General features: G+C 40.7%; 1 protein-coding gene across 2 annotated transcripts in view; it reads left to right on the top strand.

Annotated features, from left to right (window-relative positions):
• Positions 1-23,359, top strand: part of LOC124136483 (ras-specific guanine nucleotide-releasing factor 2-like) — a 977,843-nt gene that overhangs the window by 360,662 nt on the left and 593,822 nt on the right. For both annotated transcript variants that reach the window (XM_046502407.2, XM_046502406.2), the window contains one exon: positions 2,852-3,033. In XM_046502407.2, coding sequence (XP_046358363.1) covers positions 2,852-3,033 — 182 coding nt within the window. The remainder of the gene's footprint in view (positions 1-2,851; positions 3,034-23,359) is intronic.

Here is a 23,359-nt window from a genome sequence, read left to right as displayed (position 1 = left end):
CATCGAGCATGGCGAAGTAGACGATGAACACATAGCCGAAAGATGCCTATGGTAGATTTGTGGCTGTTGAGGACGGCATGATCGATGGTGTGATCCTAGACAATCAAAACAAAAACAGCCAAGAAAACTTTGTAAGATTTGAAACTGTTTGATAACTTTCTAAAAGTCCAAAATGAAATTCGCCATTTGCATGAAATCCCCCCTCAAACGAACTGGACACACTTCTCTGCAAGTTTTTCATTTAGTGTAAAACAAATTGGAAAAATGTGAACCAAACAGTCTCACAGATTTCAGAGCAGCATCGAGAGATCACTGAAAAATGGCTTTTCACTCACGTCATCATTAGAATTTTTGCGATCACAGGAAGTATTAAAGGGGAGAAAATTGTACTATAGAAAGAAGGGCGTGGCAACTTACCAAGGAGAGACGACCCGATTGGTGATGAAGAGAGTCCCTGTCCCAGTTTGGATCTATTGGAATCAGTAATCCAATGAGCTAATAAACTGTCTATGGCTCTACAACACAATCCATTTTGGGTTAAGAGCTGTCACTGATCACTACAACATGTGTTGGGGGGACATCACTTTGCATGTTGATGGAGACGATCACGAATATCTTGAACTGTTTGAAAAGAATGGGTCCGGTGAGAATCCTCATGATTGTCGTGATGTAAGGCCCAAAATGTGGTCTAATATTGCTGATCCCTCTCGGTGCCCTGTGCAGGTGTATAAGTTGTATCCCTCCATGCATCCACTCTACTTCTGTCGAGATGACAATCCTTTTCACATTGACACACACACATTAGGCATGCCTAAACCTGGCTATCAGTAGTTTATCCGCTATCAAATTGTGAAAAACAAACTTTCCTCTCTCATGAAAAACATTTGCGATGCTGCCAGTCTCCAAACATCGAAACGACTCACAAATCACTCTGCATGCAAACACCTTTTGCAAAAGTTGAATGACAACAGCGTTCCGCCAAATTAAATAATGCAGATAACAGGCCACAAAAACATCCATTACTGCCATATTAATCCTGACCAGCACAAGCAAATATCCAACAAAATTTCACGAAACACTCCATCCCACACTATGACATCCCAGCTTGTTGATGAAACTCCCGTCATGCAGAGTGGCCCCTTGCGTAATGTCCAAATCTACAGTAGACAACACAGTCAGCAGGCTCAAATAAATGTTTCTGGTGGTGTTAACACTGTGTTTGCTGGCAGCATGACTGGTGGAAACATAACCATTAATCATGTTAAACCTCCGAGCCCGGTCCCAGGCAAAATACGCCAGATTGTCATTGAAAGTGATAATGACACCGACTAATGCATCTACTCTGACCTCTAGTCCATGAGACATTCTTCAAGCGAGAGAGCTGTTTGATTTGAAACTATATATAAGTGAAGTTACACCAGAGAAATTATCAGATTACACAGAATCATTGTTGTTACCGTCATTGAGGTTTCAATTATTCTTCAAAAGTCTGTTCAAGTATTTTGTTTAAAATAATCTGAGGAACTTTTTTTCTCAGCAAAAGGAATATGCCATAAAGGAGTTAAGAGGTTGTATATTTTGGTTCACAGTAATTTCACACGGCTATGGAATCCTGTATCGCTACGCACAATCTATACGTAAAATTTTGACAAGTTGCTGATGTTAATGTTAATGCATTTATTCCTTAAAAGGGAAGCAAAAATTTGATTTTTAATATGGGAAATATCAACGTCATCCCGTTAATCGTTATTTGCCTCGTCAAAGGCTATATATATATACCCCTTTTTCTTGTAATCCATGAATTACCAATTTCCCTGGGATTGTCAAGTAAGGTCGAGTTACTCTTTAGGTCAAATATCTGTTTATTGTTATGCGTCTCGAAACTCTGTAGGTCAAGTACCCATACTTTCTGGAAGTCTAGTATTTCCTTGCTCATTCCGAGCGACTTTAGTCTACAAGGCTATATTTTTATTAAATTAACTCCCAGGTGTTAATTAAGCCAGCTTAATTGGCTGTTTAAGCATCTTGTTGATTGTCTTGTCAGATTGGGGGGGCATGGGTGGCCCAGTCGTCTAAGGCGCAGCGATTCGCTGTGCAGAGTTGCGTCCCTTTGGCACGCCAGAAACCTATGATTGTGGGTTCGAATCCCGGTTCGTCCCGATTATGTTTCTAGGTTTGTCAGCACCATACCCATGCTCGTGGCTTTCACCGAAGTGATAAACGTCTGAGACCTGCATCACTTTCCTCCCACATTAAGCTGACACGCCGTGATATGACTGGAATACTGTTAAAAGCGGCGTTAAACCAGACTCACTCACTCACTCTTGTCAGATTGTTTGGCTATCTTTTGAAATAGCTGTTATACTGTTGCTTAGATAGTCAGCTTGTACATCTGTCCCTTTATTCTGTCCCTTATAAATATATATATATATACTGTACATGTATCATGAAATCAATACGTCACCAGATTGATGAGTGTTGATCCCTAGCCTAAAATGCAGCATGAAATTAATGCACTCGTTGTAGCTCTGCCTTTAACTATAAAAGCTAATCAGCAAACAATAATACCAAGACTGTAGACTGATACAGTATGAGGTGTTAACAGCATTGAATATCACTTGCTTTCTACACAAACTTAACTTCAACTGCTTTTCATGAAAATATCAAGATAGAAATGTGTCACTTTATTAATGTGAGCAAAGAACACTCGCATTGATTTCCTGCTCGCATTTATTTCATTATTTACAGTATATGTTTTTTAGAAAATTTATTCGTTTTGTCTTGATAGTAATTTTCTGTAATTTTCTGCTTTGTCTGACTATGTTTCATTGTTTTGATGATATATCTTCAGATACGACATGCAAGTGTAGAGCGGTTACTTGAGCGACTCACTGATCTCCGATTTTTGAGTATTGATTTTCTGAACACCTTTCTCCTGACGTACCGTGTGTTTACAACAGGGCACACACTGTTGGAATCTTTGAAGAAGGTCTACAAGAATCCTGACACGGGTAATCAAGAGACAGGAGCAATGTACGTATACTAGTCAGAACCTTGGCATTTACTTCTTACATCCTAAAATCTCACAAATTGGAAGTAAAAGTAAAGTTTGTTTCTTCCTATTGAATCTGTTTAGCAGTTTCATTTGTGGAAAAGATTCAGAATAGGTCATCAGAAAACTAACTTTTATCAGTCCTTTGTCTCTCCGTCATCCATCCATCATCACTCAATACCATATCTTTTGACTTTTTCTCCAAATAAAGGGATGAGACTAAGATTTGTTTCATAGCGTTAGAATAACGATTTTAGTATGCTTAGAAACATCAAATTATGCAAAGTACTAAGGACTTTTCTTCTAAGAAACTTACAAAAAGTATAGGAATCTGAAACAATGAAATGATGTGAATTGACACAAGGCTATTCAGATTTGTTTTAACCAGCAAAATTAATGATAACTCGCAAATTAAAATGATATATGTAACAGTCCATCCAGTCACTTCCTCACCTAAGACATGTAGAGACGTAGCCAAGCTAAAACAGTTGCACCTGAATATTTGATTAGTGGTGATTGTTAGTTTGAAAAGCAACAATTGTTCATTCTGCAACAAAGACTCATGGAAGGTAATGAAAAATATGCCTGGAAACAATTGTGTATTGTCATGGTTTTGTCCAACTTCCTGAGGCAAGGGAGTTAACTGACTATAAAAGTCCAGTTTCCACCCTTGCAAAACTAGGAATTTCTTTCCCTGATTGTAGCCCCACTGATGGCTATTACAAGTTATGTCCCTTCAATATCCCTCTGATCAATCAGATTCCACCTCTCAAATCATTTGCATTTGGTCCAAACAAAATGGTAGTGCCCAGTCATGACGATCCGATCGATAATGAAAATCTATATTGTGATAAAACAGGTCTTACTTCGTGAAGTGCATCAAATGATGTGAGCACCCTGATTAAAAACATGAACAGATTTGGAAAATATCTGTTGACATTGAGTTGGCCGTACACATGCTTTGCAAATCCTGTAATCGGTCGCAAATCTGCACGGATGTCGATATGGTTACGCGATTTTGATGGGACTATGCATAGACTCATTAGTCCAGCCAAAATATAACTCCATAATTCCAGCTTAGTTTGGCAAGGATGGAAACTGGACTTATACAGTCAACAGGAAGACAACCACTGGCTTACCCCTATGATGTCACAGCTGGCGAAAGTTGATAGCTCTGGCAATGGATGTGACTTATGTATGTGAGCTAAGCCAATAGTCTTTACTTATATATAAGTCACATTATAATCATCATTTCATGTTGTGTTCATTACATGTTGTCTGTGTTTGTATGTCAACAAACTAACAACTTCAACCTTGATCCCTTTTGCTGTGTCTGTGATTTCTCAAGTTTCACATGGACTTTCCCTATCTGTTTTCAGATATGTCCACCACTTCACATTACTGTTTAGCATCTTGACTTCCTTTGACACCTGTCAGATGCAACCTGTCCCTTTGGTCCACTTCTCTAAACTTCCTTTCTCACCTGCCCTCCTCATGCATTCTGCATGAACTCTTATGGAGGGAGGTACTCTGTTTCCAGGGGAGAAACAATTCAGTACCCTATATTACCGTACATAAGCTGAACTTATAGTTAAGCAGAGGTATTAACTTGGTCCTTGAAATCTGTATCAAAATGCTCTGTGCAGTATATAACCCGGACCACCAACCTAAAGTCTTTTTGTCATGAGCCATCATCGGAAATAGAATATCAACAATCTGTATTGAATTATGCAAGTTAATCCTATTGTTACACTCTGAAAACTGATAATATTTACAAATGAGAAGTACATGAAACTCATCCTCAACATAGCCTTCATTACAATAACGGCATAAGCTACTTTCTTTATCCTGTACATTTTTCTTTCTGAGATTATTAACATTAAAATTATGTAAGGATATAAGTAATTTACACAAAGATCTTCTCAAAGTTCTATCCTGAAGTTCAGATACATATTTTTCAGGAACAAGTAATGATTTTATATTCGTATAATGGCATAAAAACCTTGAGGATGATATTTGACAGTGCCAATCTTGTGAAAATAAACTGACGTCCAAAAGAAACTTTACCAACTGAAAATATAAATTTCAGACAAAGTATAATTTTTTTTCCCATGAAGTCTATCTAAAACAAATAACCTAAATGAAACAATAGTGTATGCAGAAAATGTTAATCGTCTGTTACATGATTGCGAGATAACACGCGAAAAAGTGTAAAACACGTGCACCATTGACAACTGCAAATGCACGTGCGGGTAAGGGTATAAAACGATTGCAACGGCAAGTCAGACATCCACAGTGATAAAAAAACACAAAAGAAATGCCACGACTTACAGTCGAACAACGTGAATGAGCCTTGGGTATGGTACAGATGGGAGCCACCCACGCCCATATTGCACAAACCTTCGGTTGCTCCTGTGTTGTCGTTACCAACTTGATGCAACATTACAGACAGACAGGGCGGACCACTGACAGGCCAAGAACAGGCAGACCCAGGGTGACCACGCCCTATGATGACCGGTACTTGCGTACCTTGCACCTCAGAATCTGCTTCCTGACAGTGACGTCATCGGCGACAAATGCCTTAGGTCACAGGGTTAGTCGACAGACAGTGGCCAGGAGACTCAGGGCTCATGGAATCAGGGCTTTTAGACCATACAGAGGACAGCTATTGACAGCGCAACATCATAGTCTGCGATTGAGATGGGCCCGGACTGTACGACGTTGGCAACAACGTGACTGGCAGAGGGTTGTCTTCACTGACGAAAGTCGATTCTGTATGTTTAGCGCTGATGGAAGACAACGTGTTTACCGCTGAAGGGGTGAACGAACGGTGATGTGTTGTGTGCAGGAGGTCGTACCATATGGTGGAGGGAGTGTCATGGTGTGGGGAGGGATCTGTGGGCATGAGAGGACACCGCTGGTCATCGTTGACGGAAACTTGACAGCTCAGCGTTACATGGATAACATTCTTCGTTCAGTTGTTCTACCATTTCTCCAACAGCAGCCACGTGGTGTCATTTATCAGCATGACAACGCTAGAGCCCATACAGCCAGAATTGTCACTAACTTCCTCGCAGCCAGCAACGGCAACGTCCTGCCGTGGCCTGCACGCTCACCCGACATGTCCCACATAGAACACCTCTGGGACTTGATGGATCGTCGTGTTCGACAACGACCACACTCTCCAGCCAACCGGCAAGAACTGATCTTGGCCCTCCAAGAAGAATGGCGTCAAATCCCACGTGACCTCATCAGACGACTGACTTTTTCTGTGTGTCGAAGAGTTTTTGCGTGTATTGAGGCATTTGGTGGTCACACACACTACTAATGACTTGTTATTGAACGTGAGCGATTGTTTATGTACTCCGCCTATTGTCCATGATTCTGAAAGCTCGAGTTTTGTACCACACCCAACTTTGGGGGGCTCTGACGTCATTCTCGGTCGCGGTATGATTGTCATTTTCAGTGTTGATTATGTTGATATATTGATCTTCTCAATACACTTTACTTCATGCATGTATGTTTTGTTGTTTTTGAGCAAGAGTGATTTCAAACTCTGGTAAAGTTTCTTTTGGATGTCTGTTTATATCAAGTAATCTTTGCTTGAGCAAGAAGATAAATAATTTATCATTTCCAACATCCATGCAAGAGAAAAACCAGACATACAAAGAATATTCCTGATATCAGACACCCATAAACAATATTTACCCTTTTCATCCAAGGCTTTTAACATATTATAACAATGAAGAGAAAATCTATTTGAATTCATACGAAGTAGCTTTATCCAATATTTAACTGCCCGTAGCTGGGATGAAACAAAAAGACTTGTACGACCAGTTTCTCCTAGAATGGCTTTGTTAGAGGCATATTAACCGACACCTAAAAAACGTTTAAAGTACATGGCATGAATGTTTTCTATGGAATCATTATATTGACATCCCCATATTTCTGAACCATACAGAAGAATTGGTGCTATTTTTCTGTCAAAAATGTCCGAAACAACTCGGAAAGATAAAAATTTGTTTTCTTTAAAAACTCTATAGACAGGAATCAAGGCTTTAGATGCTTGCAGACCCAACTGCTTCCATGCTGTTGACCATGATAATAGAGAAGATACAGTCAATCCTAGATATTTATAATATGAAACAATATTTACTGTCTTATTAATTTGTCCATTTTTCAAATTTATTTAAAATACCACCTTTTCTGAAAGCAATAACATTTGTCTTTTTCAAATTTACTTCAAGGCCCCATTTCTCACAATATAGCTGGAGAACATTTAACTGTTTCTGGAGGCCACTAACTGAAAATGATAATAAAGCAACATCTTCAGCAAATAGTAACAGCATTATATCAATTATATCTTGTGACACAAAGACCCCGTAATCACATTCATGATACATTTCAGTTACAAGTTCATTTATGAAAAATATAAATAGGACAGGGCTGAGTACACAGCCCTGTCTTACACCAGCTGAAGTTCTGAAACATTCAGTGATTCCTTTATCTGTCTTGATACATGCCTTAACTGATGAGTACATGCTCTGTAGAATTTTTGACAATTTGCCAATTAATAAAAGCCTTTTTGAAATCGATAAAGGCACAATAAAAATGGCCCTTGGGTTTACATATTTTGTACACAAAGATTGAAGAATAAATATATTGTCTGATGGAGAATAGTTGGGTCTAAATCCAGCTTGGGATTCTGATAACAGGTCATTCACATCTAACCATGTTCTAATACGTTTTTCAATCACAACAGAAAACAATTTGCCAGTCACATTTAAGAGAGAAATACCTCGATAGTTGTTTGGATCAGATATGTTTCCAGATTTATGTAGAGAAATAATCATTCCTATATTTCAGGAATCTGGAAAAACACCAGTATCTAGAATTTTATTAAAAAGCTGCTTAAGATAAGGGTTTATGAAATTTGTTATACTTTTCAGATATTCAGGGGGTATACCATCCTCATCGGCTGCTTTACCCACTTTTAAATCATTTAAAGCTTGTTTAATTTCATTTTCAGTAATTTCACCTGATAAGAGCTGGTCAGTAAAAGGCATATCATTACAATGTTGACATGAATGGGAATCTAAAAATTCCTAAACTGATTTATCAAATTCATTCACATCTCTGATAAAAGCTGGATTTAATAAATCCTTTAAATATCTAAACCAAGTGTCAGGGGTTATATAGCCTTGGTCAATTTCTGACTCATGTATTTTATACTTATCTTTCTGAATTCAGTTTTTGCACATAAATAATCTTTTAAGTTTGAGTCACTCTTGAATGATCTGAAACGATTTAGTAGCATGTATTTCTTAGATTTAAGTTGACAGCACTCTGCATCAAACCATAACGGTTGCTCTTCAGAGGTTTTATTTCTAGACCATCTACAGACTGCCCCCGCCTTTTCCCCACAGTAGATAAGTATGTCAGCTAATTTCCTAACTGCAGGGTTTATGTCAGTTTGCAAAACAGAAATAAAATCGTCAAACATTCAGCTGCATTCTCTGCTAAAGACATATTCTTGATATGCTGGTATTCTGTCTATAGGAAGCCTATATTTAGGAACAGGAGTGAGGGTAATACCAACAGTGTTCTCTGTAGCTTGCTTACTTTGTAACTCTGACATGAAGACATGTTCCATACTACATAGAACCGGCAAGTGGTCAGACTCGGTTCTGTTTGGAACCACCAAATCAATAACCCTAGAGAAAACCTCAGATGATACAATAAGGTAGTCAACAGTACTACACCCAGCATGGGAGACAGTAGTAAAATCTCCATTTCTATCGGATGTAGATCTTCCATTTACAATATGGATACCTAATATTTTACTTAGGTCTAGCAATGATCTACCAAAATTATTGATTTGTGTATCACATGACGCATGAGGTAAAGAGAAATTATCAGATTTATAGTCTTTATTAATGGGTAAATAGTCAGTTTCATCATTCATGATAAAGTCCTCTTCACTTCCTGTTCTAGCATTGAAATCACCACATAAGATGAATGTACTCCCTTCCCCATAGTCATGGATTATTTGACAGAGCTGCTCTTCCAACTTGTCAATTCCAGTTATGTTTTGCAAGATATCTAATGCATCAGTACACATTGTTTCTAAGAAACAGAAGATATTACACTGTTTGCAGAATGTTATGAACTCATAAATACCAGTACTGCGGTTAGGATTCTCCAGGGTGACATTATCAGTAGCAGATGTGTTTGTCAGCTCATTAGATATACTGGGATCAGTTTTAGATATACTGTCACTGTTTGTTGTTGTGTCAGGCAGATATGTATTTACCACTGCTAAGGAATCCGAGGATGTGTGGGAGGTAATATTGTGGCATCTCAAGTTGTCAATCACATTAAAGTCAGGTTGAATAGAAGAATTCCTGTAAGTACTGAAGTCATGGCCGGAATCCTATTGAGTCGAATCAGACGCCACATGAGACGATTCAGAAAGTCGGTGTATATCTCGGGAGACCACCCACGTCTTTGACCTATTTGTTTAATGTTATGGTTTTCTTCATCATAGACAAAAACGCTCCCGTCAATTTCAAGTTTGTCATAATTGAGGAAAGCAACCCTGCCTTCTTCTCTTGCTGGCTTCATAAAGTCAAACAACTGTGATCTCATATCACGAACTCTCTGTGTAAAGTCCTCAGACACTCTGAACTCTTTATTTCCTTTAAGGTATTTTTTGGCAGCATCAAAAACATCACATTTTTCTTTGAAAAAGGCAAACCTTACAATGAGAGGCCTAGACTTTGATTTGGAATGTAACCTATGAGCACGCTCAATGTTCAGTGAAGAGGCATTATCTATAGTGAGTGAAGTTTCCATAAAAGCTCTAACACATAGCTCACTCTCCTGCCAAGTCTCTCCCCGTTTATCTGGTAACCCATGAAAAATAAGATTAAATCTACGAGATTGTGCTTCTGTCTGATCAGTTGTGTTGACTTGTGTTAAAGTAACGTGCGAGGGATATACCGGTCCTGGGGACCAATGACCTGGACGATCCCAAGGGATATAAGTTTGTAGAACTCATCGAGGAATTATATCACCTCATGCCTGTACTCCAACATCCTTTGACAGAAAATTTGCCACTTGAGATGCGGGAATATTGCCTTGCAGGCAAGGCAGTAGACCAGATGTCTGAAAATCTACTCAAGTTTAGACATGAAGAACGACTACCCTTACCTCCATTGAAATGGAAGTTATACAAGACACACAATGCTCCACTTCCAGATTATCCAAGTTTGGATGAGGATTTTATGAAGCTAGTACGCAGCCCTACTACAAATGTCACATTACCTGCTTCGCACATTAAGGATCTGTCATCAGGTTTCCAGATATTCAATGGACATTGGCGCTTATATAAACTGGTTTGTCGCCGGAATTAAATACATCATTCCGCCATTACAGTCATCTTACCCACCATTACAGATATCTTATGAAGGAATAACCGGCGACATGCCTATGACTATTAGGACTGATCAAGTCGGAATCATCCACAGCCTACTAGACACAATACTAAGAATGCAGCAAGACTTACTCTCCACCTAAGTCTGGATGTCTTCACAGCTACTATGGCTGCAGCGTCAACAACTTCTAGCTCAGATTTCTTCTAAAGCTGTTTGTAACCAAACCAAGAGGTTGATAATGTCACAACCGATATCTGCTCCCACGACATTCAACGGGAAATTGGGACATGTAATAGACTAGGTAAGACAAGATACAACGGAATGATTCAAAGCATCAACTATCAGCCAAGCTGCCAAGGCTCATGGATCTTCCCAACCCCCAGAAGCGTTCCTGTGACCAGAAAGACTCGTCATTTAAACAGCCTCCTAAGAAGAAGTTTGTCAGTCAGATTACAAGAAACGATGATCCCACCGCCGTGGAAGATCTGGAGGCAAAGGTGAACGCAGGTTCTGACTTCCCTGCCACCCACTCCGATGTTATGTTATAGACCCTTTTGACCCTTTGGACTGCGATTTATGCCTACCGTCTTTCAACATTATGCTGACTGTCATAAGCTGAAAAGTTATGCCCAACTGCTGGATTCTTGATGTCGTGGCTCACTGATACAAACTGCACTTCAAGAAACATCCTATCTTGAAGACTCAAACAGTCGGACACAGATTTCGTCTAGTCGGAGCTAAGCTAGCGGCAGCAGAGGCTGCCAGGAAGCAACTCAAGAAGCGAGCCATTTGGAGACAAGTGGAGACCAACAACACCAAAGCCTTTTATTCTCCGGTATTCCTAGTCCCAAAGAAGAATACAACCGACATGAGGATGATAATCGACCTAAAGATCCTCAACAAGAAATTCCAGGTACCTCTGCCAAAATTCCAGATGGAATCCGTACGGAAGTTATGGTCGACTGGCTTATAAGCCTCAATCTACAAGATGCCTATCTTCACGTCCTGATTCACCAATCGTCACGGAAATATTTGCGCTTCGCAATAAATGGTCTATGTTACGAGTTCCAGGTCTTACCATTTGGGATATCAATAGCCCCTTGGATATTTACAAGGATTACAGCGCCAGTCATCAGGTATACCCACCTCCAGCTAGTACGAATACATGGGTACCTGGACGATTTCCTGGCTGCAGACCAAGTGGAAGCTCAGTTATACCAGAACATGATATTCTTGGTCCAACTTACCACCTACCTAGGCTTCCTAGTCAATCCCTCCAAGTCCGAGACCACATTGGTTCAAGACATCATATACATCGGAGCAAGATTCCATCTAAACAAAGGATATCTATGCCCACCAGAGGATCGATTCATCAAGACTATTACAATGATTCAATCACTGTCAAGTCAACCCAGCAAATCACTGAGGTGTTGGATGTTTCTTCTGGGCAACTTAACGTCTCTACAGGATATGACCTTCAGAGGAAGGTTGATGCTATGTCCTCTACAGATATGGATCAATTCACTATGATCCCAGACCCAAGAATGCAAGACTCAGGTACCTACCAACTTTGTACGAGACCTGCATTGGTGGACCAACAGAGAACATGTGATGAACGGCACCTCTCTGACTTCTCCGACGCCCAAACACCATCTATTCACAGATGCGTCAGATTCGGGATGGGGAGCCCATATGGACGATCTCATGGTACAGGGATCTTGGAAGACAGGCGAGAAGGTCCTTCATATCAAACTGCAAGGAAATGAAGGCAATCTATTACGCCATCCTGGCATGGAAGATACGTCTCTCACAGACCTACAGTAGTGGCTTACATCCAGAAACAAGGAGGAACCAGCCCCAGCTCCCTGATGACGGAGACTACACAATTATTTGCCTTGGCAGACTTCATCAATTGCTGGTTGGAAGCCAGACATACACATTGGAAATTGAACATCCTTGCCGACAGCCTTTTTCGCCAGGGGAGAATAATGGCAACAGAATGGACCTTACATCCCTAGGTTACTTGGATAACCATGTTATGGGACACACTACACCTAGATCTATTTGCCAGTTGCGGTTTATGTCCCGAACCAAGTTCTCACCAAATCGACGCACTATCGATGGACTGGATGGGTCTAATTGCATACGCATTCCCACCATGGTCTCTCCTGGACAAGGTCATCCACATGGTGGAGGAGACGGATTGCATGATAATCCTGATCTGGCCCAGCAGGGTGTCGTTCCCCAGACTTCTAAAACTACTTATGGAAGAACCTATCCAGTTACCTCTCTGTCGAGATCAGTTACGACAACCCAAGTCCAACATTTTCCATGACAATCTGTCGAGCCTACATCTAACTGCCTGGAAGTTATCACGCAGAAGATGCAGACATCCAATTACTCTGAACTTGCCTCTGAAGCTGTGGCAAGATCATTGAGACCTTCATCCTCCCTTTTATATGACCACAGATGGGACAAGTTCGTCCAGTGGAGAAGACGACAAGGGATTATAACTAATGCTATATCCATCCTTATGGTAGCGGATTTTTTAATACATCTATGTCAGGACAATAAATTCCAATGTGGGTTTGGGCTCTTCGCTCTGTACTACAACATGACGGACTCTCAATCGGAAACCATCTCATTCTAAACAGACTAATGAGATCCTTTCTACTAGAAGATGTTCGCACGCCTCTTATCTTCCCAAAGTGGAATCTATCCGTAGTACTACGACACTTTTAACGGAACCTTACGAGCCCATGGCTAAGGCCACCTCACTCCAAATGTCCAGGAAAGCATCCTTCCTCCTAGCCTTGGCAACAGCAGCAAGAGTTTCAGAACTCCATGCCATGGACTATTCTATTCTCACTCATTATCAACATTGGACCTCAATCACTCAAAGACTTCGTAGCCAAGAATCAATCTACCACAATGGGACTGTTGGGTCATAGACATTATACCATTCCTGCATTGGGACCAACAGTGAATCACCCAGATAGACTTTTATGTCCCATCAGAGCTCTCAAGTTCTATCTCTCGGCTACTGACCAACATAGATGCCATCGAAGGAGACTTTATATCTTGCAAGACTCAGTCCAACAAAGACATCACCAAGGCTACAATAGCGGGCTGGCTTAAAACTTCTGTTGCAGAGAGTTATACACAAGCACAGAATTCCACACCACATCTTGGATCCTGCACAACTAATGAGATAAGAGCCCTAGCCACAAGTCTAGCTTCATGGACATCAGTCTGAGTAGAACAAGTGGTTTCTAGCTGTTAGTGGGCCGCACAGAGAACACCTTCACCAGTTTTTACTTACGTGATGTACAGCCAGACCTACAGGGCATATATTCCCTTTGGCCCGTTGTGGCAGCTCAAAATATTGTCCACCAATAGTTTTTCCAAGTGGAACATCAGAGGGTAAGTACACTCTTGTTTATCCTGTCTATTAGTTGTAGGATGGATTAGAAGCACCTTGAGTGCCTCCTTGAGTGACCAGAAGTGATGTCATCACCAGAAGTGATATCATAACAGGAAGTGACGTCAGCACTAGCAATAACAGTGCAAGGTCCATCTAATCAGGAAATGACCTCTTTTGGTAGAAATAGACCATAAGAGACGTCATTATCCAATAAAAGGAAGTGGCAAACCGGAAGTGAAGGCGCAGCCTGAAGTGATGTCAGCACCGGTATTAAGTGTCACCAATCCAAATTTAACAAGAATTGACGTCATTGGATAGAAATAGAACAGATATGACTTCATTTTTACCAACAAGATCAGCAAATATAATGGTAATTCCAGTAAAAGTATCACATATTTGACATAATTCTAGAGACATTCTGATTTTCAAGTCCTCAGGGGTAATTTTGAAGGGAAATTATCTCGGGTTAGGATTAGAATCAGGGAATAATGGTTTCCAGAAGGGAATACTGTCAATTACACAGGGAGTTACTAGAGGCAGATCCCACCGGGTTCCTCTGGTATATTCTGGCAAATATGTAATAGAGGTAGCAGTTTCGTAAGAATTATCGAACAATAGTTATCATTGTTAATAATTCTAAGAATACTACCTCTATGACATCAGAAGTACTCCCGTCCACCTCCCCAATTCATCTACCTCCAGTGTTAGATATGGGAGTGAGATTCCCGCCATTGCATATGTCATAGCTTGATTGGTTATGATGCTATTTGGGAACAACTAGTTGTGTGTGATTGACAGTAAGGAGGACGTCTGTTGAAAATCTGAAAATTTTATTTAGTGTGATTGAAGCCCAAATACAGGATTTATGGCAAAGATGTAAATAGAGGTAGTATTCTTAGAATTATTAACAATGATAACCATTGTTCAATCTTTTATTTACAATGTTTGGCGTAATATGGCAGCTGCCTCGGTTGTCTACTGTGAAACCCTGGGTTTGTGGTGACCCGGGTAGAAGGAATGAATGTCCTGGGGTCTTTGGGGCCCATACTTGTGTTAAAGTAAAATGAGAGGGATATCCCGGTCCTGGGGTCCAATTACCCAGACGATCCCTAGGGATATGCTGGTCCTGGGTTCATGCTGACTGGACGCTACCTTGCTTAAGTTATGATCTTTTACCACAAGCCCTTCCATGCTCTGAATATGGAGTAAACGAGGTTGTGCATCAGCCGAGAGCCCCCCCAAAAGTACAGTTTGGAATATAAGTAACAACATGAATAATAGACCTAACAGCTGAAACATACAATACAAGTATGAATATGAGAGCCTTGATGGAATAATCTATGGTGTTGTACCGTAAGCTGAGACATCTAACACTGCTAGCACCCAGTGTGGTAAACAAACTGAACTTTATGATAAACTTTAGGTAACACTGGAAACCTGTAGGGTAGGCTGTTCATGTGTGTTGACCAACTGCTACTGTATCCAGAGTATCCAAATGTCTGTTCAGGTCCACATCACTTGTGAGCTGGATGGAGTGCAGCATGTGGTGCCAAGGCTAAGAATTTCTTCAACTCATCCTCAATGTTATTTTGCACACTTGGAACATGTTCAGCTATCACAATAAAGTTATGTGCAGCTGCTTGCCATGAAGGGTCTGCATCATCGCCATAATGTGCATACATTTTTATCTACTTTTTTTTATCCCCCCAGCATATAATCCGGGGGGGATATAGCGATCAGCCAGTCTTGTCTGTCCGTCCGTCCGTCTATCCGTCCGTAATCATTTCCTTTTCGGGGGCAGAACTCGAAAACAATTCAGTGTATTTGATCAAAACTTGGCAAATCTATCAGTCACATACTGAAGTTGTGCCTTTTGCTATTTAGGAATTTTAGAAATTTTTATTTTTACGTTTCCATGGCAACAAGTTGGACTTAGGTTCTATAAGGGTGGTGTTCATTTCGGGAGCGTAACTCAAAAAACGTTAAATACTTTCTTACAAAACTTTGCATGTCTACCAGGCACATACTGAACTGGTGCCTTTTGCTATTTAGGAATTTTGTGAATTTTTTTTTTTTACGTTTCCATGGTAACAAGTTGAATTTAGGTTCTATAAGGGTGGTGTTCATTTCCTGAGCGTAACTCAAAAAACGCTAAATACTTTCTTACAAAACTTTGCATGTCTACCAGGCACATACTGAACTGGTGCCTTTTGCTATTAAGGAATTTTTTTTTTTTTTAGTTTTTACGCTTCTTCCATGGCAACAAATTGGATTTAAGTTTTAATATAGGGTGGGTTCACTTATGGAGTATAACAAATAAACTGTTAAATATTTCCTTGCCAAATATTGCATGTCTATATATCAAGCACATACTGAACTGGTGCCATTTGATATTAAGGAGTTTTAGAAATGTATATTTTAGAATTTCCATTGCAGCTATTTTGACATGGGCTAAGAGCAATGTTGGGTCAGTTTCTTGTTTCGGACCATAACGTGTTAAAATGGGCGGCAGATATCGATGACTTTGTTGACTATATGCTTGTTTAGTTATTGTTTCTTGTAATTTGTCATTTGTTTGCATAAAAAAAACCCACAGAAACACACTTGTTTTACTTTCCATTTCATATGGATGTGACCATGGTGGATCTTTTGTGGGTAAACAATGTATGCTTCTTCAAGAACATTCAACTCTTGACTCATTACATACAGAATTGCACATTTACTTGTGGTTAACTTACAGACAGCTGCCGGGGGGGATATGTCATCTTTTTGATGACTCTTGTTTAAATGGTCCTATAACATAACCTTTGGGGACTTCAGCCTCAGTGGCTCTGTCACTACAACTGGATCCAATGTAGCACTACAATTGTTCTTACATTCTGTTATTTAATGTGGAATATGCGACATAAAGGGATCAAAGCCATGTTGCAATCCGTTGACGAGGTACGTTGTAAACTGAGGATGGGGATGTAAAGCTATATCTGCCTGCACGTTGATAGGTGTAAGGTGAACTGTTAGATCAGGGAATATTAGTCAAGCTTGGGTATCCACTAGTGATGTTTAATTGCAAATTTACATTTTCATTGACAAAGTTTGTTACATTATCTCAAGTTACAGTACAGCTGTGATGTACAGCTGTTTCCCCACACATGTAAGTTCTACTGTTATAATTGGTTACTGTATGTACCCAAACATTGCTCCTGTGAATGTTGAGGAGCATGCCTGTGAACTTTTGATAAAATACTGGTTCAATGGTCACCACTATCTCTGAAAACTTCTACAGATCCTACCTCCCTCACTTTACACTCCACCTAATCGGTTCGATACTAGAGGTGCATTGAGCAGGGGAAGCCATGCTACAGTATTTGGGGTATAATGAGGCTACTGTTGCTATATACCCCCTGACTTCATGGGTCAAGTAGCTTGAGGTACGTGCAATCACCCTGGTGACAGGGTATCTGGGAGTTCTTCTCCTTGGCCCATGGCTATTCAGTGGCTCAGTAGGCGTTGGAATGACCTAAACTAAACTGAGAAGGTGCGGACAACTAAATCTATCATCATACCCCTTCTTGCAACCAGATTATTACTGGCATTTGCAGGGCCAGTGCTCCACAGATTGGTATGGAGTTTTGTGCCACACAGTCCATTCTTTCTGGTTCACATACCCTCGTTACTGGTGTGGCTGACGTCGCTATATAAGTGCAATAATCTTGGACGCGACGTTAAACCCAATTTCACTTCACTTCACTGGTGTGGTTGGGTTTCAGTCAAGCCACTCATTAACATGGGTCAAGGTAGAGGTCACTAACCTGTCCACCAAGGCTGTTACAATTCCAGCCAAGACAGTACTTTGCTTTATCATTTGGAGCAAGCTTTTGTATTGGACAGCTTACCCCCAGAGCATGTCAGCAACACTGGCTGTCCACCTACAAAACGACCAAAAGAGTTATTTGATCCGGACCCTCTGGGTGATAATCACTCCCCGGATGAAATAACTCAAATGTGCTCTCTACTGAATGAGTTTGACACTGTGTTTCGCAAATCTGATATGGACATGAGATATGCTGACTTGGTCACCCATTGAATAGTACTCACAGATGAGACTAAATTTAAAGAAAGACATAAGCGTATTCCACCCTCTATGTATTAAGAGAGTTTGCGCTTCTGTATCGATTATTGAAAACTAAACAGTTAGACAGTTCACGATTCCTATGCTCTACCAAGGATAAGGGACACTTGATGCTTTACATGGGGCAAAATATACTGAACCGCAAAAGAAACATCACCCCAAGTAACATTGCATGAAAAGTTGTCATTTAAATATCTGGGTAATTTTTGTCAAAGTTTCTAAAATTTAACATTACCTTGTCCAGAAAAATGAAATTTGATGATAAAAAAACAAAGCAGATGACAATAAAACCGATCACCCAAACGCATCATGGTAACCATGGTAACCCGATGAATGTGAGTTCCGTGCAAATTGAAATGCACATGTGTTCTCCCATTTCTTGCCCTATAAAAATCCACCCAGATCAGATAACAATCATTCGTTATTGAATTGCTACCGCATGCCTAGATTGACAAGAAATCAGCGACACCAAGCCCTTGGACGATTGCAAGTAGCCAATGTATTTCAAGTCCATGCAAGAACCATATACAGGCTCCAGCAACAGTACCAGACCACCAACACTACAGATGACCGACCACATAGTGGAAGACCAAGGGTCACCACCCGACGTCAGGATCGTCAGATTGTGCGACAGCATCTTCAAGATTGCTTTGTTACTGCGAGAGGACACCATGCGTCGACAATAGATGAGCAGAGACCTCCACTGTCACAGGCCACACCGAGGACCCATCCTGACATGACGTCATCTCTGGGACCGTCTTCAGTGGGCAACACAGCACCAGCATTAGTGCCACCAGCAGTGGAGAAGAGTCCTATTCTCAGACGAGAGACGTTACTGTATCTCAACAGCAGATGGCAGAGAGAGAGTCTGGGGAACATTATTCGGAAGCTTGTGTTGTTGAGAGAGACTCGTGGGGTGGTCCGAGCATCATGGTGTGGGGGGGAATTGGTCTTGTACAGAGGGTTGGCCCTGTGGTCTTCCAGAACATCGGTCCAGGGAGAGGCAATGGTGTCACAGCAGCTCGGTACATTGATCAAGTCTTGAGACCACACGCCATACCTCATTTGGCACATCGCCAAGGCCGACAACTGCAGCTGAACTGCGTCAGGCGTTCCTCAGAGTGTGGGCTCAAATGCCTTTGGCCTTTATCAACCACCTCATCCTTTCCATGTATCGACGTTGCACGGCAGTCATCAATGCACATGGCGGACACACAAGATACTGACTTGTGACGCTATTTTCTCAGGGACTGGTGTTGTGTTTCACTTTAAGAACATTTGACACTTTAATTACAACCGTGATGATCAGTATTGCCAAGTTTCATCTTTTTAATATGTCTCAAAGTATGTTTACAGTGTTTGGAAAAATCAGCTTTCTCATATATCTATCCATGGTGATGTTTCTTTTGCAGTTCAGTATATAATGCAAATATCTGTTGATATATCGAGTCATGTCTTGGTTTTTGTCAACAAGGATGTCTAACTGGATTTCTGGGTCATTCAGGCCACGTGTAAGCACATCCCGCAAAATAGCCTCAGTGTAGTTTACCTCATCGTGACAGCCTGGGCATGGAATGACAAACTTGCACACTCCAGCTTGACCCCGAAGCCTAGCACCAAAGGAACGAACAGTCTCATCACGGTCCTGGGTCATACTGTGAAGAGTAACACGCGCCACCATGGTGTTCTCCTCCTTACCGCAAGGACTCGAATGGCTTCCAATACTGCTGCTTCAGGTTTGTCTGTCAGGGACCCACCTGCAGAACATGTTAGATCTCTGCGTAATGTCTCATCACAGCATTCCAGTAGCTGCACAACGAGATCCTTCCCTGTGACCTTGGTAGCCTCCACATAGTCTTTCCACCTAGAGATGAAGTATGACCAGTCCTCGCTTGAGCCGGCGGAGGATATAGTTGGTCGCTTTACTTTCTCGACTTTAGCTGAGCTACTAGCATGTGTGGTCATAGTGTGGACCGTTGCATGTGCATTCAGGACTGCGGCAATCACCACAGAGTCAAGGTCTTCTGTGACGAAGTCACATGATGGGACCGGACACTGTACTGTTGGCATCTTGTTGAGTTAATTGATCACCATCATAAATGAGTAGGTGTTATACTGTTTTGAGATATCTTTATTCGACATCACAAATGATGGAGATCTGGAACACAGAACAGGAAACATAACTTAATGCAACACATGATTCTATAATGTAAATGAACATAATCCTCTATATTTTATATCCAAAGACATGAGGGTGAGATTCTTATTTATCATCCAAAACTGGTACCAACATGAGGTAATCTCTGCTGTTCTGCTGCTCAGTTATTATTGCCAAGGACAATGCATTGGTAGTAGCATACATTCAAATACAGAGAGAAACAAGTTGCATGATGATTGACACTACACTATTGTTTGCTTTGTCAGAATCCATCAACTGTTGGGTGGAAGTATATTCCCAGGAAACCATAACCTCGTTGACAGACTTTTTGTCCCAATTCCCAATAAGCTTGTCACTTCACCAGGAGGTGCTTGCCTTAATAACATCATTATGGATGACCCCACATCTGGATCCTTTTGCACATTTGAACAACTAGCACCCCGCTCTGTCAGCCCAGTGACGGATTTGCTGTGTCTCTGAATAGATGCATTGTCAATGGATCTTCATCATCAACCCATATTCAACAATCTTCCTAATCTATTTCTAATCACCTGGAAGGTATAACGAACAAGATTCGGGGCTTCCATTTTTTCTGAGTCTGCCTCAGCAGCTGAGGCATGATCTTGGCGTCCATCATCCTCCCTCCTCTCTGTGATGTGACAAGTTCAACCAGTTTGAGTTGACGACGAGGTTTGATTCATGATGTCGTAATGATCCCTATGGTGCCGGAGTTCCTCATACATCTCCATCAAGACAACACGTTTCATCTTGGCACCATGGGCTGTAGATTGGCCTTACACTCGATTGTACAACATATGGACTTTCTATTGGGAATCATTCTATTATTCTATAGACATTATACAATTCCTGCTTTAGCTCCAAGTGTAGATCATCTGGATCACCTCCTCTGTCCAATTCAGGTTCTCAAATGTTACCTAGCAGCTACAGACCTGCACAGGAGACACAGGAAAACACTCATTCTGACAAGGATATCACCAAACTATGGTTTTCGGTTAGCTTAAATCCACCCATTGCCATTAGTGATCATCAGGTTTAAGCTCATGGAATTAGAGCATTAGCTACAAGCCTTGCCCGATTGACCTCTGTGTGGATCATGTAGTGTACAGGTTACCCACAACCAAATGTTTTCCCATAGACTTCTATAGTAACGTTATAGTTTTTTTTAAATTAACTAAGCATTCAACAGCTATTACCTGTAAGTGTGTGCACAGTTTGGCCTTAGAGCAGCAATAAAAAGAAATAAAAAATGACAAGCTTAGCCAGCTCCTTTTCCGAGTACAGGAAGCGAAACACACCACCCCCAGTTTCGCACCAAATGTCACCTACTTGAAAATATCTGTGGTCACATTCAGCATAAGTTATCATATTGAAAAAGACAGAAATAAATATAGAAAAACATGGTCAGTTTTAATAACTGGATGGATGTACATTTAAAAGACATAAAAATCTTACACAATTTCCTCCAATCACAGCCTGCAGATATCACTCGATCTGCACTGAAGGTTTCCTACAAAAAATGCACTGTCCCAACTGGTTCTGATTTGGTGTAGTAGAACCTCTAGCTGCTGGTGGGGTCTCACAACACGTTCACTAGCTTTTACTTGTGTGATGAAAAACCTGATTTGCAAGGGATCTATTGTTTGGGACCTATACAATCGCTAAAACGCCACATACATTCCCGAAGTGGAATTTGTCAATCTTATTCTCAGCATTAATGGCCACATCGTAGGAGCTTGTACATAGGCGACTCTACTACATGCATTGAAGAAGGCTGCCTTTCTGCTTTGCCATTGCAACCACAGCTTGAGTGTCAGAGCTGTATGTCATTGACTTCTCCTCCCTCACTCACACACTGGATTGGAGTAGAACTCTGGGATCACTATCTGAGTTTATTGCCAAGAATAATATGCGGCAAGGACATCAGCAATACACTATGGAACAATTGCCGCTGTACAACGATTGACCTTTAGGTTTCTTAAGACAATATATGAGAATGTCTTGTTTGTCTGAGGAAGGTGGCAATATTCCTTTCTTTGACTGCCAGTTTGGTGTGCGCCAGGGATGCCTATTATTTCCCTTGAGTAGTATAGGTAATGGGGGTTCTGGCTCACTTCAACTGGGGCCAGATTTATATACCTATACTGCTACTACAGATGGAATTTTTTATTTGTAAACGCTGATGCAATTCAACGATCGTCATGAGATTAAACTAAATTGTAATGAAAATATTCTCTATTATGTTTATTCATACGTATACCATTATTTTTAACAAAGTGATATTCAACATTTTTACTAAGTTCTTCGTTCATTTTACTAGGAGACCAGACTATATACTCTTCTTGGTAATTGGAAAGAAACAATTGATGACCGTATTTGGTTGGTTTGATATCACTGATATAATATATACGTTGTGGTAATTCTCTCCATTTGATAATTGTTTCCCTGAGCATAAATTCCATTATTATATATTTATGTAAGCATTCTTCTAAATGTTGGTTTTGGCACGGAATAATTGTCTCCCCTGTTCTATGAACTTTCTTTCCTCGTCTTCGCTACTTATACCACTGGTCTTTGATCGAATCTCCTGCTTCATTGCGTTTTATTTGGTGAGTACTGACAACACTAAGCGAAACTCCTCTTCGGATATCTTACAATCAGCCATTGCTGTTGAAATATGATCCTCAATGCTGTTCAACTTTGCTTCGGCGAGTATCCGAATATTATCGTGTTTTAATGCTTTCTTTTGCAACTTACGAGAAATGAATTTTATCGCTATTCCTGCCAGTCCTGAGACTCCGGCGGCTATTTCCATACCAAGTACGAGAGGCGCGGCGATTATAGTTGATAAAAAACAGACACGGGCTACACCGAGTTCCATGCTAGCCGTTACAAGCGTGGTGTCAACTCCGTTGGGAGCATTCACGGCTCTGCGATACTTTTTATACAATCCAAGTCTCAACTCCCTCTCCTTCTCTATTCGATGTTTTATGTCGCTTATTTGATGTAATCAAAATTCATAAACTTCATCGAGCGCTGGATATAAATCCATATTATTATTATATCATATAATAGTCTTTAATTGGTCTTGCTTAAATGTTTTGAGAGTACCGTATATGACCGCGGATAAGCCGACCCCGTA

Source organism: Haliotis rufescens, unplaced genomic scaffold (genome assembly GCF_023055435.1).
Source record: "Haliotis rufescens isolate VD_foot unplaced genomic scaffold, xgHalRufe1.0.p SCAF_1, whole genome shotgun sequence".
NCBI classification, from domain to species: Eukaryota; Metazoa; Mollusca; class Gastropoda; order Lepetellida; family Haliotidae; genus Haliotis; species Haliotis rufescens.
This window is presented reverse-complemented; position numbering and strand designations above follow the sequence as displayed.